The sequence below is a fragment of the Dendropsophus ebraccatus genome, chromosome 9 (assembly GCF_027789765.1).
Source record: "Dendropsophus ebraccatus isolate aDenEbr1 chromosome 9, aDenEbr1.pat, whole genome shotgun sequence".
NCBI classification, from domain to species: domain Eukaryota; kingdom Metazoa; phylum Chordata; class Amphibia; order Anura; family Hylidae; genus Dendropsophus; species Dendropsophus ebraccatus.
This window is the reverse complement of record NC_091462.1, coordinates 8749965-8769330: the sequence shown is the minus strand read 5'-3', so window position 1 is coordinate 8769330 and position 19366 is coordinate 8749965. Positions and strand designations below refer to the sequence as shown.

General features: G+C 51.0%; 1 protein-coding gene across 6 annotated transcripts in view; it reads right to left on the bottom strand.

Moving 5' to 3' along the window:
- The window catches only part of KALRN (kalirin RhoGEF kinase), a 237598-nt gene that overhangs the window by 159922 nt on the left and 58310 nt on the right, over positions 1–19366 (bottom strand). For all 6 annotated transcript variants that reach the window (XM_069982465.1, XM_069982466.1, XM_069982467.1 and 3 more), the window contains exon 2: positions 10746–10820. In XM_069982465.1, coding sequence (XP_069838566.1) covers positions 10746–10820 — 75 coding nt within the window. The remainder of the gene's footprint in view (positions 1–10745; positions 10821–19366) is intronic.

The window sequence follows — 19366 nt, the reverse complement described above, 5'->3', positions numbered from 1 at the left end:
AATGTGGACGACTCCAGTACAGACCCAGCTCCCCAATAACACAGGATATTGTAACCCACACAATCCCTCTACCATCCACACAGAGACGACACCTCAGCTGTGACGTAAATTATACAGTTTTAAAAGTCCATTCTCGGCACTCACCATATCATGCTTCAAAAAAGTTTTATTGTAGAAAAATCATCAGAATACATATGACGGGACGTTTCGGCATCACTGACAGTTGAGGAAGGCTTGATGCCAAAACGTCCCGCCATATGTATTCTGATGATTTTTCTACAATAAAACTTTTTTGAAGCATGATATGGTGAGTGCCGAGAATGGACTTTTGAAATGTTAATGAGAATTTTTTTCTTACTATGAGCACCATCCTTGACACAGACGTGCCGCCTAAACAACTGTTTTGTAACTTATACAGTGACCTCCTGATGTCACCGGCACTCAGACGCAAAGGGTTAATGTGGGCCACCAGGACAGTCTATGGAGTGATCCGGTGTGAACGGTAATCCCTGTAAGAGCCGGGCAGAAGCTTCTGAAGTGCACAGCCTGCTGCGGATTACCAGATCATCCTAGATTACAGCAGGTTATTTAACCGTCACATCTGGCTAAAAAGATAATGTGGATCCTGAACCCGGCGCAAAGGGAGAGCGAACCGCACTGACCCTGAGGGGACAAGAGAGCGAACCGTACTCACCCCGAGGGGACAAGAGAGCGAGCCGCACTGACCCTGAGGGGACAAGAGAGCGAACCGCACTGACCCCGAGGGGACAAGAGAGCGAACCGCACTGACCCCGAGGGGACAAGAGAGCAAACCGCACTCATCCGAGGGGACCAGAGTGCGAAACGCACTGACCCTGAGGGGACAAGAGAGCAAACCGCACTCATCCGAGGGGACCAGAGTGCGACCGCACTGACCCTGAGGGGACAAGAGAGCAAATTGCACTCATCCGAGGGGACCAGAGTGTGAACCGCACTGACCCTGAGGGGACAAGAGTGCAAACCACACTGACCCTGAGGGGACAAGAGAGCGAACCGCACTGACCCCGAGGGGACAAGAGAGCAAACCGCACTGACCCCAAGGGGACAAGAGAGCGAACCGCACTGACCCCGAGGGGACAAGAGAGCGAACCGCACTGACCCTGAGGGGACAAGAGAGCAAACCGCACTGACCCCGAGGGGACAAGAGTGCGAACCGCACTGACCCTGAGGGGACAAGAGAGCAAACCGCACTGACCCCAAGGGGACCAGAGAGCGAACCACATTCACCCGAGGGGACCAGAGTGCGAACCGCACTCACCCCGAGGGGACAAGAGAGCTAGCCGCACTGACCCCGAGGGGACAAGAGAGCAAACCGCACTCACCTGAGGGGACCAGAGTGCGAACCGCACTGACCCTGAGGGGACAAGAGAGCAAACCGCACTCATCCGAGGGGACCAGAGTGCGACCGCACTGACCCTGAGGGGACAAGAGAGCAAACTGCACTCATCCGAGGGGACCAGAGTGTGAACCGCCCTGACCCTGAGGGGACAAGAGAGCGAACCGCACTGACCCCGAGGGGACAAGAGTGCAAACCACACTGACCCTGAGGGGACAAGAGAGCAAACCGCACTGACCCCGAGGGGACAAGAGAGCAAACCGCACTGACCCCAAGGGGACAAGAGAGCGAACCGCACTGACCCCGAGGGGACAAGAGAGCAAACCGCACTGACCCTGAGGGGACAAGAGAGCGAACCGCACTGACCCTGAGGGGACAAGAGAGCGAACCGCACTGAAACCAAGGGGACCAGAGAGCGAACCACATTCACCCGAGGGGACCAGAGTGCGAACCGCACTCACCCCGAGGGGACAAGAGAGCTAGCCGCACTGACCCCGAGGGGACAAGAGAGCAAACCGCACTGACCCCGAGGGGACAAGAGTGCGAACCGCACTGACCCTGAGGGGACAAGAGAGCAAACCACACTCTTCCGAGGGGACCAGAGTGCGACCGCACTGACCCTGAGGGGACAAGAGAGCAAACCGCACTCATCCGAGGGGACCAGAGTGTGAACCGCACTGACCCTGAGGGGACAAGAGAGCAAACCGCACTGACCCCGAGGGGACAAGAGAGCAAACCGCACAAACCCCGAGGGGACAAGAGAGCGAACCGCACTGACCCCGAGGGGACAAGAGAGCGAACCGCACTGACCCTGAGGGGACAAGAGTGCAAACCACACCGACCCTGAGGGGACAAGAGAGCAAACCGCACTGACCCCAAGGGGACAAGAGAGCGAACCGCACTGACCCCGAGGGGACAAGAGAGCAAACCGCACTCACCTGAGGGGACCAGAGTGCGAACCGCACTGACCCTGAGGGGACAAGAGAGCAAACCGCACTCATCCGAGGGGACCAGAGTGGAACCGCACTGACCCTGAGGGGACAAGAGAGCAAACCGCACTCATCCGAGGGGACCAGAGTGTGAACTGCACTGACCCTGAGGGAACAAGAGAGCAAACCGCACTGACCCCGAGGGGACAAGAGAGGGAACCGCACTGACTCCGAGGGGACAAGAGAGCGAACCGCACTGACCCAGAGGGGACAAGAGAGCGAACCGCACTGACCCTGAGGGGACAAGAGTGCAAACCACACTGACCCTGAGGGGACAAGAGAGCAAACCGCACTGACCCCAAGGGGACAAGAGAGCGAACCGCACTGACCCCGAGGGGACAAGAGAGCAAACCGCACTGACCCCGAGGGGACAAGAGAGCGAACCGTACTGACCCTGAGGGGACAAGAGAGCGAACCGCACTGACCCCAAGGGGACCAGAGAGCGAACCACATTCACCCGAGGGGACCAGAGTGCGAACCACACTCACCCCGAGGGGACAAGAGAGCTAGCCGCACTGACCCCGAGGGGACAAGAGAGAGAGCAAACCGCACTCACCTGAGGGGACCAGAGTGCGAAACGCACTGACCCTGAGGGGACAAGAGAGCAAACCGCACTCATCCGAGGGGACCACAGTGCGACCGCACTGACCCTGAGGGGACAAGAGAGCAAACCGCACTCATCCGAGGGGACCAGAGTGTGAACCGCACTGACCCTGAGGGGACAAGAGAGCGAACCGCACTGACCCCGAGGGGACAAGAGAGCGAACCGCACTCACCCGAGGGGACCAGAGTGCGAACCACACTGACCCTGAGGGGACAAGAGAGCGAACCGCACTGACTCCGAGGGGACAAGAGAGCGAACCGCACTGACCCCGAGGGGACAAAAGAGCGAACCGCACTGACTCCGAGGGGATAAGAGAGCGAACTGCACTGACCCTGAGGGGACAAGAGAGCAAACCGCACTCACCTGAGGGGACCAGAGTGCGAACCGCACTGACCCCGAGGGGACAAGAGAGTGAACCGCACTGACCCTGAGGGGACAAGAGAGCGAACAGCACTGATTTCGAGGGGACAAGAGAGCGAACCGCACTGACCCTGAGGGGACAAGAGAGCGAACCGCACTGACCCCGAGGGGACAAGAGAGCGAACCGCACTGACTCAGAGGCGACAAGAGAGCAAACCGCACTGACCCCGAGGGGACAAGAGAGCGAACCGCACTCACCCCGAGGGGACAAGAGAGCAAACTGCACTGCCCCCGAGGGGACAAGAGAGCAAACCGCACTGACCCCGAGGGGACAAGAGAGCAAACCGCACTGACCCCGAGGGGACAAGAGAGCGAACCGCACTAACCCGAGGGGACAAGAGAGCGAACCGCACTGACTCTGAGGGGACAAGAGAGCGAACCGCACTGACCCAGAGGCGACAAGAGAGCAAACCGCACTGACCCCAAGGGGACAAGAGAGCGAACCGCACTCACCCCGAGGGGACAAGAGAGCAAACTGCACTGCCCCCGAGGGGACAAGAGAGCGAACCACACTAACCCGAGGGGACAAGAGAGCGAACCGCACTGACCCTGAGGGGACAAGAGAGCGAACCGCACTGACCCAGAGGCGACAAGAGAGCAAACCGCACTCACCCCGAGGGGACAAGAGAGCTAACTGCACTGACCCCGAGGGGACAAGAGAGCAAACCGCACTGACCCCGAGGGGACAAGAGAGCGAACCGCACTGACCCCGAGGGGACAAGAGAGCAAACCGCACTCATCCGAGGGGACCAGAGTGCGAAACGCACTGACCCTGAGGGGACAAGAGAGCAAACCGCACTCATCCGAGGGGACCAGAGTGCGACCGCACTGACCCTGAGGGGACAAGAGAGCAAATTGCACTCATCCGAGGGGACCAGAGTGTGAACCGCACTGACCCTGAGGGGACAAGAGAGCGAACCGCACTGACCCCGAGGGGACAAGAGAGCGAACCGCACTGACCCCGAGGGGACAAGAGAGCGAACCGCACTGACCCCGAGGGGACAAGAGAGCGAACCGCACTGACCCTGAGGGGACAAGAGTGCAAACCACACTGACCCTGAGGGGACAAGAGAGCGAACCGCACTGACCCCGAGGGGACAAGAGAGCAAACCGCACTGACCCCAAGGGGACAAGAGAGCGAACCGCACTGACCCCGAGGGGACAAGAGAGCAAACCGCACTGACCCTGAGGGGACAAGAGAGCGAACTGCACTGACCCTGAGGGGACAAGAGAGCAAACCGCACTGACCCCAAGGGGACCAGAGAGCGAACCACATTCACCCGAGGGGACCAGAGTGCGAACCGCACTCACCCCGAGGGGACAAGAGAGCTAGCCGCACTGACCCCGAGGGGACAAGAGAGCAAACCGCACTCACCTGAGGGGACCAGAGTGCGAACCGCACTGACCCTGAGGGGACAAGAGAGCAAACCGCACTCATCCGAGGGGACCAGAGTGCGACCGCACTGACCCTGAGGGGACAAGAGAGCAAACTGCACTCATCCGAGGGGACCAGAGTGTGAACCGCACTGACCCTGAGGGGACAAGAGAGCGAACCGCACTGACCCTGAGGGGACAAGAGTGCAAACCACACTGACCCTGAGGGGACAAGAGAGCAAACCGCACTGACCCCAAGGGGACAAGAGAGCAAACCGCACTGACCCCAAGGGGACAAGAGAGCGAACCGCACTGACCCCGAGGGGACAAGAGAGCAAACCGCACTGACCCTGAGGGGACAAGAGAGCGAACCGCACTGACCCTGAGGGGACAAGAGAGCGAACCGCACTGAAACCAAGGGGACCAGAGAGCGAACCACATTCACCCGAGGGGACCAGAGTGCGAACCGCACTCACCCCGAGGGGACAAGAGAGCTAGCCGCACTGACCCCGAGGGGACAAGAGAGCAAACCGCACTGACCCCGAGGGGACAAGAGTGCGAACCGCACTGACCCTGAGGGGACAAGAGAGCAAACCACACTCTTCCGAGGGGACCAGAGTGCGACCGCACTGACCCTGAGGGGACAAGAGAGCAAACCGCACTCATCCGAGGGGACCAGAGTGTGAACCGCACTGACCCTGAGGGGACAAGAGAGCAAACCGCACTGACCCCGAGGGGACAAGAGAGCAAACCGCACAAACCCCGAGGGGACAAGAGAGCGAACCGCACTGACCCCGAGGGGACAAGAGAGCGAACCGCACTGACCCTGAGGGGACAAGAGTGCAAACCACACCGACCCTGAGGGGACAAGAGAGCAAACCGCACTGACCCCTAGGGGACAAGAGAGCGAACCGCACTGACCCCGAGGGGACAAGAGAGCAAACCGCACTCACCTGAGGGGACCAGAGTGCGAACCGCACTGACCCTGAGGGGACAAGAGAGCAAACCGCACTCATCCGAGGGGACCAGAGTGGAACCGCACTGACCCTGAGGGGACAAGAGAGCAAACCGCACTCATCCGAGGGGACCAGAGTGTGAACTGCACTGACCCTGAGGGAACAAGAGAGCAAACCGCACTGACCCCGAGGGGACAAGAGAGCGAACCGCACTGACCCTGAGGGGACAAGAGAGCGAACCGCACTGACCCCGAGGGGACAAGAGAGCGAACCGCACTGACCCTGAGGGGACAAGAGTGCAAACCACACTGACCCTGAGGGGACAAGAGAGCAAACCGCACTGACCCCAAGGGGACAAGAGAGCGAACCGCACTGACCCCGAGGGGACAAGAGAGCAAACCGCACTGACCCTGAGGGGACAAGAGAGCGAACCGTACTGACCCTGAGGGGACAAGAGAGCGAACCGCACTGACCCCAAGGGGACCAGAGAGCGAACCACATTCACCCGAGGGGACCAGAGTGCGAACCACACTCACCCCGAGGGGACAAGAGAGCTAGCCGCACTGACCCCGAGGGGACAAGAGAGAGAGCAAACCGCACTCACCTGAGGGGACCAGAGTGCGAAACGCACTGACCCTGAGGGGACAAGAGAGCAAACCGCACTCATCCGAGGGGACCACAGTGCGACCGCACTGACCCTGAGGGGACAAGAGAGCAAACCGCACTCATCCGAGGGGACCAGAGTGTGAACCGCACTGACCCTGAGGGGACAAGAGAGCGAACCGCACTGACCCCGAGGGGACAAGAGAGCGAACCGCACTCACCCGAGGGGACCAGAGTGCGAACCACACTGACCCTGAGGGGACAAGAGAGCGAACCGCACTGACTCCGAGGGGACAAGAGAGCGAACCGCACTGACCCCGAGGGGACAAAAGAGCGAACCGCACTGACTCCGAGGGGATAAGAGAGCGAACTGCACTGACCCTGAGGGGACAAGAGAGCAAACCGCACTCACCTGAGGGGACCAGAGTGCGAACCGCACTGACCCTGAGGGGACAAGAGAGTGAACCGCACTGACCCTGAGGGGACAAGAGAGCGAACAGCACTGATTTCGAGGGGACAAGAGAGCGAACCGCACTGACCCTGAGGGGACAAGAGAGCGAACCGCACTGACTTTGAGGGGACAAGAGAGCGAACCGCACTGACTCAGAGGCGACAAGAGAGCAAACCGCACTGACCCCGAGGGGACAAGAGAGCGAACCGCACTCACCCCGAGGGGACAAGAGAGCAAACTGCACTGCCCCCGAGGGGACAAGAGTGCAAACCGCACTGACCCCGAGGGGACAAGAGAGCAAACCGCACTGACCCCGAGGGGACAAGAGAGCGAACCGCACTAACCCGAGGGGACAAGAGAGCGAACCGCACTGACTCTGAGGGGACAAGAGAGCGAACCGCACTGACCCAGAGGCGACAAGAGAGCAAACCGCACTGACCCCCAGGGGACAAGAGAGCGAACCGCACTCACCCCGAGGGGACAAGAGAGCAAACTGCACTGCCCCCGAGGGGACAAGAGAGCGAACCACACTAACCCGAGGGGACAAGAGAGCGAACCGCACTGACCCTGAGGGGACAAGAGAGCGAACCGCACTGACCCAGAGGCGACAAGAGAGCAAACCGCACTCACCCCGAGGGGACAAGAGAGCTAACTGCACTGACCCCGAGGGGACAAGAGAGCAAACCGCACTGACCCCGAGGGGACAAGAGAGCAAACCGCACTGACCCCGAGGGGGCAAGAGAGCAAACCGCACTGACCCCGAGGGGACAAGAGAGCAAACCGCACTCACCCGAGGGGACCAGAGTGCGAACCGCACTCACCCCGAGGAGGCAGAAGGGACCAGAGAGTGAACCGCACTCACCCTGAGGAGGCAGAAGGGACCAGAGAATGAACCGCACTCACCCTGAGGAGGCAGAAGGGACCAGAGAATGAACCGCACTCACCCTGAGGAGGCAGAAGGGACCAGAGAATGAACCGCACTCACCCTGAGGAGGCAGAAGGGACCAGAGAATGAACCGCACTCACCCTGAGGAGGCAGAAGGGACCAGAGAATGAACCGCACTCACCCCGAGGAGGCAGAAGGGACCAGAGAGTGAACCGCACTCACCCTGAGGAGGCAGAAGGGACCAGAGAATGAACCGCACTCACCCTGAGGAGGCAATGGGGACCAGACAGTGAACCGCACTCACCCCGAGGAGGCAGAAGGGACCAGGGGATTCAGCCGCTCATTCCTCCCGCTAGAAGTTCCGCCCGCTGGTTTGTTGTGTTTTTTTACATCTATTCCTATAAATACCTGATATTTACCCTAATATTTTGCTTCCTATTCTGCAGTGATCACAACTCAGCAGTCATCTCATTACCATAAGAGGGCGGGGCTACAATGACAGGTGCCCCTTATATAAAGGTAACACTTAGTCCATCAATCACAATACATAGTGGTCAATGCTTCCTGTCTCTCCCTACCTGCACACTCACCTTTGCACAGATCACAGAGTATGCCCACAACACCTAGTCCACCGTCCACCTCTGTAAGAAGTCACACACATTCCTGTGTGGGTCCTAGAAAACACCTATAAGCCAATAGGGGACTGGCAGAGACCATCCCCTGCCCCTCCCTGCATAGGTCTTGGAGCATGCCTAAAGCTCTTATCTATCGAATTCAATAGGTGAAGACCATAACTTACCTCCTCATCCTCCCTGCACAGGACACCGAGCATGCCCACAACACTCTAACATAAAAGTCAGTGGACAGAAACAGCTTGCACCCTCCCCTTCCCTATACCCCAATCTCTACAAAGGTCATAGAGCATGCCCACAAAGCTCTCCCATAGAATTCTGTAATCTACTTCAAGACTACAAGCTCCTATAGTTGTCACAGCTGCTGTAAAGCTAAATACTGTTAAACGGTGAGGCTTTAAAATCCTTCACAAAACTTTAGTAAAAAAAAAAAAAAAGAAAAGAAAAAAAGAAATCCCACAAAAAACCTACAGATCCATCAACAGATCTGATCAAACAAAAAAATAAACATTCATCAGATATAATGGGCAGAAGACTGCACATTATAAGCCACTGTACATTATAGGCTCTGTACATTATAAAGTACAGTACAATATAAAGCTCTGTACATTGCAAGGCTCGGTACATTATAAATCACTGTACATTATGAGCCTCTGTACATTATAAGGTTTTGTACATTATAAAGCACTGCACATTATAAGGCTCTGTACATTATAAAGAACTGTACATTATAAGGCTCTGTACATTATAAGGCTCTGTACATTATAAAGAACTGTACATTATAAGGCTCTGTACATTATAAGGCTCTGTACATTATAAAGAACTGTACATTATAAGGCTCTGTACATTATAAATCACTGCACATTATAAGGCTCTGTACATTATAAAGCACTGCACATTATAAGGCTCTGTACATTATAAGGCTCTGTACATTATAAAGTACAGTACACTTTAAGGCTCTGTACAATATAAGGTTCTATACATTATAAATTACTGTACAATGTAAAGCTCTGTACATTGTAAGGCACTGTACATTATAAAGAACTGTACATTATAATGCTATGTACATTATAAAGAACTGTAAATTATAAGGTTCTGTACATTATAGGGCTCTGTACAGTATAAGCGACAGTACATTATAAGCTCTGTACATTATAAGCGACAGTGCATTATAAGTCTCTGTACATTATAAGGCACTGTATATTATAAGGCTTTGCACATTATATGGATCTGTACATTATAAGGCTCTGTACATTATAGGGCTCTGCACATTATAAGGCTCTGCACAATATAAAGCACTGTATAATATAGGGCTCTGCACATTATAAGGATCTGCACAATATGAAGCATTGTACAATATAGGCTCTGTACAAAGGCTCTGTACATTATAAGCCACTGTACATTATAAGGCTCTGTACATTATAAGCCACAGTACATTATAAGGCTCTGTACATTATAAGGCTCTGTACATTTTAAGGCTCTGTACATTATAAGGCTCTGTACATTATAAGGATCTGCACATTATAAATCACTGTACATTATAAAGCACTGTACATTATAAGGTTCTGTACATTATAAAGCACTGCACATTATAAATCACTGTACATTATAAATCACTGTACATTATAAAGCACTGCACATTATAAGGCTCTGTACATTATAAAGCACTGCACATTATAAATCACTGTACATTATAAGGCTGTGCACATTATAAATCACTGTAAATTATAAAGCACTGCACATTATAAATCACTGTACATTATAAATCACTGCACATTATAAGGCTCTGTACATTATAAAGCTCTGTACATTATAAATCACTGTACATTATAAATCACTGCACATTATAAGGCTCTGTACATTATAAAGCTCTGTACATTATAAAGCACTGCACATTATAAATCACTGTACATTATAAGGCTGTGCACATTATAAATCACTGTAAATTATAAAGCACTGCACATTATAAGGCTCTGTACATTATAAAGCACTGCACATTATAAATCACTGTACATTATAAATCACTGCACATTATAAGGCTCTGTACATTATAAAGCACTGCACATTATAAATCACTGTACATTATAAATCACTGCACATTATAAGGCTCTGTACATTATAAAGCACTGCACATTATAAGGCTCTGTACATTATAAAGCTCTGTACATTATAAATCACTGCACATTATAAAGCTCTGTACATTATAAGGCTCTGTACATTATAAATCTCTGTACATTATAAATCACTGCACATTATAAAGCTCTGTACATTATAAATCACTGCACATTATAAGGCTCTGTACACTATAAAGCACTGTACACTATAAGGCTTTGTACACTATAAGGCTCTGTACATTATAAAGCTCTATACATTATAAAGCACTGTACACTATAAGGCTTTGTACACTATAAGGCTCTGTACATTATAAAGCTCTGTACATTATAAGGCTCTGTACCTGAGACAAAGGCCACCTTCTCCTTCAGAATGGGCAGGACATCAGTAGCTTTCAAGCCGTCATTCCGGAAAGAGCCTGAAAATAGGGAAAGAAGCGAAGACGTCACTACAGGGAGATCGGTACAGAGACATCAGCGTGCAGTATAATAAGGCGACATCAATAATCAATACAACCATTAACCAATCAGGATCCGGAATCAATAAGAAACCGCACAATGCAAATCGGCAGCTAAGGAAAAATCATTCATCACCGGACACATAGGAACAAGTCACCGCACACCACATCCAGCACGCCTGTCACCACAGAGCGCAGCGCTGCAGATTAGGGAGAGTCACATGACTCATCTACATACAGTCTACAGGGACCACGCACATGACCTATATACTGCATCCTGCACAGGTATATGGAGGGAGCACCCCGGAACAAGGATATCATATAATAACTAGGAGGAACAGCAAAAAGATCAGCACAGCATTATAACTTATACAGCCCGTATATTATATATATATATATATATATATATATATAAACACACACACAGGGGTACCTTGGTTTAAGAGTAACTTGGTGTAAGAGCATTGCTTTGATGTAAAAGCTCACTGTACTGGGTGAGAGGGGGAGTGGGGGAGGGGCATTGTCTGCATAGCGGGGTCTACAGCCCTGTACTCTGACCCAGGAAGTCTCCCTCACCTTCCAAATCATAGCAGATCCACTTCAGGCTGGGGCTTACATTAGGGGACAGGACTGAGGTAATCTCTCCATAGCTGTAACCCCTCTCTCCCCGGACAGAGAGTGCTGCATGTATGTGCCCCCATCTGTCCTGCTCATTCCTTCCTGCTCCCTGCAGTCTCTGTCCGCCCTTGTGTTTCCCATCTTCTCCTATACTGTACAGTAACTTATAATATCACACATTCTGCTGTTTCTGAATCTTTGTTTCATCTGTTTTACGTGTTATTGTGAATAATAAATCATTATTTTTGGGGTGTGGAACCAATTGTCTGCAGAGCAGTGATTTCTTATGGGAAAATTTGCTTTGGTTTAAGAGTGGATTTGGATTCAGCGGTCCCGGAACAAATTATACTCCTAATCCAAGGCACCACTATATATATATTATATATATATATATATATATATACACAACAAAAGCTATATAAGTGATACCGGAGACATATATAGGAGCAGTATTATAGTAGTTATGGTTCAGTAAAGAAAAAGAGTGCTGCACCTCACACCTATGGATGACACTAGTACCTCTCGGCTGCATAAAAAAACATCAGAATTCTGTATGTGAATTGATCAAGCCATACTGCCCCATGTACCGTGTGCAGGTATCTGATACACATGGGTCCCTACACTAAGTCCACACTGTGCCAGTCAGCGACCACCACCCCCGCAGGCGTGGATGAGCAGGGAAGGGGGGCCATGGAACGGCCCTGCAACCCCCATGCCACAGGACCAGACCCAAAAATGCCACACCAAAAAACTCCCAGCCAGCACTGCAGGAGGAGGAAGCTGGGGGTTGCAGGGCCGTTCCATGGCCCCCCCTTCCCTGACTGTGCACGCCTGCGGGGGGGGGGGGTCACTGACTGGCACAGTGTGGACTTAGTGTAGGGACCCATGTGTATCAGATACCGGCACGCGGTACATGGGGCAGTATGGCTTGATCAATTCACATACAGAATTCTGATGTTTTTTTATGCAGCCGAGAGGTACTAGTATACTAGTAGTTATATTCCTGTATATAGGAGCAGTATTATAGGAGTTATGATAGAGCTGGAGAGTGCAGTCGGCACTGTCAGCAACGCTAGCAATGAAGGACGTGTAGTGGAGTGGACCAGCCTGAAATGCTTGTACTAGAGGTGCTCCCAGACAAAGGCAAATAGAGATATGCAATGCAGTGGCGAGAGAAAGTAGAGACTGGGGCACTCACCGATGTATCCAAGCTGTAGACTTTAATGCCGATATCTACAAGTCCATGGTGGAGGGAGGACAGGTGGAATAGCGGGCGCCTATACCCCGGAACGACGTTTCACGCCCACTCGGCGCTTCTTCCTTCCCGGCAGGAAGAAGCGCCGAGTGGGCGTGAAACGTCCTTCCCGGGGTATAGGCGCCCGCTATTCCACCTGTCCTCCCTCCACCATGGACTTGTAGATATCGGCATTAAAGTCTACAGCTTGGATACATCGGTGAGTGCCCCAGTCTCTACTTTCTCTCGCCACTGCATTATAGGAGTTATATTCCTGTATATAGGAGCAGTATTATAGTAGTATATTCCTGTATATAGGAGCAGTATACTAGTAGTTATATTCCTGTATATAGGGGGCAGTATTATAGTAGTTATATTCTTGTATATAGGAGCAGTATTATAGTAGTTATATTATTGTATATAGGAGCAGTATTATAGTAGTTATATCCTTGTATATAGGGGCAGTATTATAGTAGTTATATTCTTGTATATAGGAGCAGTATTATAGTAGTTATATTATTGTATATAGGGAGCAGTATTATAGTAGTTATATTTCTCTTCATGGCTTTTATGTTGTTCTGACACCAGACGACCAGTGGTCACACAGGGGTTAATTATCAGCAGAAAGATGGTGGGGCCGACATCATGGCCTTAAAATATAAATAATGTCACGCAGGCAGTAAATCTGGAGATAGAATCGGGCGCGATGACCAGATCCCATCATGGCTCTAATGTATTTCTCTGTGTTTCACGCAAATCACTGACTGTGGAGCGGAGTAACCAGGCAACTGTCTCTCAGAACCTTCTGTCCCTAAACGCTGGAACGGAAAGACCGTATTTAAAGGGGAGATCTGCCTGATGCTGGGATAACACGGCTGGCACTCGGCGCTGTATACTGCCATAGTGTCACCCCACGTGGACGCTCAATAACATGCATCTGACAATGACCCCATTACATGCAAGAGTTAAAAATCTGTAAATGGCGTGTGGGATTTCTCATGTATAATAAATGCCGAGATCACAGGATAAGAAATCTCATGTAACAAGGAGCCCACAGCTTTACCGGGAGGCGAAACTTTAATAACATCACAAGGCTCCGGAGCGAGTGCCAGCTGGCCGCCGAGTGAGAACAAGACTGCAAACTACACATGAGAGATCCCATACGGAGGGACCCTGTACTCTGGAGAGGGGGGCATCGTATGGAGGGGGGTTCTGGACTGGACAAGCCCTTAAAAGCTATTAATGCTATCCTAACAGAAACTGCAATTCAAACACTGGCCACTAGTGTCAGTATCACAACCTACACTTTACCTCACTTTACTGCCTGCTGTGAAATCATTAGAAGGCGAGGTAAACGTTACTGTGCTGCAGGCTGTAATGCATCCCCATTGACTTTCTTTAGATGTGTCGCCCCCAGTGGCCATGTAGCCCCAGCGTAATACTCTCGTCTCACACGTGCAATAAAGGATGGCCCAAAAATAAACCAGAGAACGGCGCAAGATGAGGGGGCGGCCGCCATCCTTGTTCCCGGTAATGAGGGCAGGTGATGTTCTCTCGGCGGTGATCTAGTTTATCCGAGAATGTGCTGCTCCGGATAATTCTCTCGCCACTGCCCGCGCCGCACGTGTCACGCCATTAATCATCCGAAATAACACAGAGGACGGACGCCACAACTCGGGCTTCCCACAATAAACTTACAATTAGGAACAAGGTAACAAAGGATAAAGGTGAGAAAAAGTATGAAAGGATTCAGTGCCGGTCCCTTATCTGTGGTGTCCCAGCTGTCGCCTAACTACAACTCCCATCAGGATGGTTGGAACAGCTGTGGGAATGCGGTTGTAAAGGATGGAATGGAATCGGTTCCCTGATGGATCTCCTCATTGCAAACAAGAGTCTGCTCAATGCCAGGTGGAGGTCTATACAGGTGGTGGTCCATACATGCGGCAGTCTATACAGGCAGTGGTGTGTACATGCAGCAGTCAATACAGGTGGCAGTCAATACATGCGGCAGTCAATACAGGCGGCGGTCTATACAGGCAGTGGTATGTACATGCGGCAGCCAATACAGGCGGCGGTCTATACAGGCAGTGGTGTGTACATGCAGCAGTCAATACAGGTGGCGGTCCATACAGGTAGAAGTCCATATATGCGATGATCAATACAGGTGGAAGTCTATAAAGGCGGCAGTCCCTGCAGGCATAACAGGCAGCAGTCTAAACAGGCTACAGTCCATACAGGCGGTTGTCCATATAGGCCGCAGTCCATACATGCAGCGGTCAATACAAGCGGAAGTCTATACAGGAGGTGGTCCATCAAACGGCACTCTATACAGATGGTGGTCCATACAGACGGCAGTCTATACAGGTGGTGGTCCATAGAGGCAGCAGTCCATAGAGGCAGCAGTTTATACAGGCGGTCGTCCATCAAACGGCACTCGTATAGGTGGTGGTCCATACAGGCGGCAGTCTACACAAGCTAAAGGTAAAACAGCAGTCTATACAGATGGTGGTCCATACAGGCAGCAGTCCATACAGGCGGTGGTCAATGCAGGCTAAAGGCCATACAGGTAGCAGTCTATTCAGGCAGCTGTACATACAGATGGCAGCCCATACATGCAGCAGTTTATACAGAGAGAACACCATACACGCAGGAGGTCATACAGAAAGCAGTCTATACAGGCAGCAGTTTATACAGACACACAGTTTAGGACCATACACGCAGCAGTCGAAAGAGGCAAGAGGCCATATAGAAAGCAGTCTATAGAGATAGAAAGCCATACAGGCAGCAGTCTATATCAGTGGCAGCCTATTTAGGCAGAAGACCACAGAGACAGCAGTCTATACAGGCGTTGGTCCATACAGGCAGCAGTCTATACATACAGCAGTCTATACAGGCGTTGGTCCATACACGAGGAAGTCCATAAACATGGCACTTCATACTGATGCAAGTCTATACAGGCGTTGGTCCATACAGGCAGCAGTCTATACATACAGCAGTCTATACAGGCGTTGGTCCATACAGGCAGCAGTCTATACATACAGCAGTCTATATAGGCGTTGGTCCATACACGAGGAAGTCCATAAACCTGGCAGTTCATACTGATGCAAGTCTATACAGGCGTTGGTCCATACAGGCAGCAGTCTATACATACAGCAGTTTATACACACGGCAGTCTATACATACAGTCGGAAGCCCATATAGGCTGCTTCCCCTTTATCTGACCCCCGGCCCCAGCACGGTCTTGGAGTGCACACAATTACCGCAGAGAAGTCACTATATAAATATGGATACAAAGCGGCGGCAAAAGAGCAAATTATCCCACTAAATAATGAAAATATCGCTGCCGCCGCCACGACTGCGGCTCGGGGACCTTTTGACATAATCTGCGATCAGACTGATGAATATTCATTACACAAATCAACTCAAGTGGCCGATCCCCTGCAGAACGTTACGTCTGCTGCCGAAATCATTAACCTTTTCCTCCCAGACACGTTCGCAGGGTGGAGCCGCTGCAGCAGAACAAGGTGGCAAAGGCAGCGCGCTAAGTAGGCGCAACCTGACGCATTTCAACCGTCTGCCTGGAAATGCTGGGAGTTGTATTTTCGGAATAGCTGGAGACCCTCTGGTTGTCAGATGATGCTGGGAGATGTAGTGTTGTTCCACAGCTTGGAGGCCACTGTTGTAAACCCAATATTACTTTCTTATACCATCACGGTTGTTAAGTATTATACGGCACTATTATGTGGGCACTGTACGGTGGTATTGTTGGCTGTCCCAGCATGTTGGGAGTTGTAGTTTTGCCACGGCTGTTGGGCCACTGGTTGGAGATCACTGTTGTAGACCTACTACCTAAGCACTATATAGCTTTCTCACTAGGGTTCAGTTATGTATTTTTTATACAGCACTATTATGTGGACTCTGTATGGCGGTATTATTTACCACACACATACAGTGCAGTACAGCCAGCCACACACTGCACAGACTCCCCCCCATAGACCGAGGAGTAAAAGGGGGCAGCCCCCAATTCCCTGACTGTACCCCAGTCCATAGCGCCCCCCATTCTGGCCACCATGGGTGGATGAGATCTGTATATTGTATTCTCTAATACAATGTGCTGCTCTGTAGACACCATTATTTCTTCTCAAGAAGGTGACACCAGAGATAGAATAGGACGACATCCATCGAGACCCGGCATGGACACCCGCATAAATCTCCATTAATTTCCCGACCATCGCACCCCAGAGACAAATCTGGTGATTCCAGGTATAAAGATGGCTACAGGAATGACACCTGCTGGAGGGCTATGCTCACCATCCAGGGACTCCACAGTATGAAGCATTCGCTTGTCAGCCGTGTTACACGTTATATACAAGCCGCCGCCGCCATCTTCTCCGCTCATGTATAATGCATCAGTGTAAAACCCATTCGCAGAAATCCAGATCCGGACAAATCCCTGAAGCAGGAAAATCAATGTAACCTGCAAACCACTGCTGCCCATCCTCCCAGCCTCGGGATAAGAGGGATTCAATGGAGGAAACCTAATACACAGACAGAGAGGACGATACATTACAGGGCGGTGTAACCATCACGGAGCTCAACACCTCTATCTCCATACAAACCAATGAAGACTGGAAGAGAAGATGCAGGTGACATCCCTGAGAATACAGCCTATCCATCACTAGGGATCAGTGACATCAATGAGAATACAGCCTATCCATCACTAGAGATCAGCGGTGACATCACTGAGAATACAGCCTATCCATCACTAGAGATCAGCGGTGACATCACTGAGAATACAGCCTATCCATCACTAGTGATCAGTGACATCACTGAGAATACAGCCTATCCATCACTAGAGATCAGCGGTGACATCACTGAGAATACAGCCTATCCATCACTAGAGATCAGCGGTGACATCACTGAGAATACAGCCTATCCATCACTAGAAATCAGTGACATCACTGAGAATACAGCCTATCCATCACTAGAGATCAGCAGTGACATCACTGAGAATACAGCCTATCCATCACTAGAGATCAGTGACATCACTGAGAATACAGCCTATCCATCACTAGAGATCAGCAGTGACATCACTGAGAATACAGCCTATCCATCACTAGAGATCAGCAGTGACATCACTGAGAATACAGCCTATCCATCACTAGAGATCAGTGACATCACTGAGAAAACAGCCTATCCATCACTAGAGATCAGCAGTGACATCACTGAGAATACAGCCTATCCATCACTAGAGATCAGCAGTGACATCACTGAGAATACAGCCTATCCATCACTAGAGATCAGCAGTGACATCACTGAGAATACAGCCTATCCATCACTAGAGATCAGCAGTGACATCACTGAGAATACAGCCTATCCATCACTAGAGATCAGCGGTGACATCACTGAGAATACAGCCTATCCATCACTAGAGATCAGCGGTGACATCACTGAGAATACAGCCTATCCATCACTAGAGATCAGCGGTGACATCACTGAGAATACAGCCTATCCATCACTAGAGATCAGCAGTGACATCACTGAGAATACAGCCTATCCATCACTAGAGATCAGCGGTGACATCACTGAGAATACAGCCTATCCATCACTAGAGATCAGCGGTGACATCACTGAGAATACAGCCTATCCATCACTAGAGATCAGTGACATCACTGAGAATACAGCCTATCCATCACTAGGGATCAGTGACATCACTGAGAATACAGCCTATCCATCACTAGAGATCAGTGACATCACTGAGAATACAACCTATCCATCACTAGAGATCAGCAGTGACATCACTGAGAATACAGCCTATCCATCACTAGAGATCAGCAGTGACATCACTGAGAATACAGCCTATCCATCACTAGAGATCAGTGAATGTTCATGTGACTCCTCAGCACAGCAGACAGGGATGGGTGTAATGTTTGGTTCCCATCTTCCTCGGCCGTTCACCTCATATCACCCCAGTATTTGTGATGCATAATTCAGACCCCCCGCAGCCCACTCTGACCCCTGACCAGAGCTGCAGTGTAGATCAGTAATGAGCAGAACCTGCCAGTAGCCAAGCGGAGCCGTATGACATCTGCAGAACATTGCACCGCTCTGTGATACATTGTGTTCTAATTAGGAGACTTCGCCAGATACATCGGATCCACATCTTGTTCTCAATTAGTTTCTTGGCGGCTGCCGTAAAACCGAAATAAACCAAGAATCCAGCCCCGCCACCTTACGGGAACCCACAAAGGCTTAACCGTTTCAGGACTCACGAGACAATCCAGAAACAGCACCACTCCTGTTCTCAGGCCAAGTCCGGTACTGCAGCTCCACAGTATTTATTCCGGGTTTGGCCGGCTGATTTAAAAGGTTGTTCACCCAAAAAGTTTTTCTTTCAAATCATCTGGTGAAAGAAATTTCTAATTCACGCCTAATAAAAAATCTCAAATGTTTCAGTACTTCCAGTTGCTGTACGTCCTGCAGTAAGTGGTATTCTTTCTAGTCTGGAGAGACGGAGAGGTTTTCTATGGGGATTTGCTGCTGCTCTGGACAGTTCCTGACATGGACAGAGGCGGCAGCAGAGAGCACTGTGTCAGACTGGAAAGAATACACCACTTCCTGCAGGACATACAGCAGCTGATGAGTACTAGAAGAC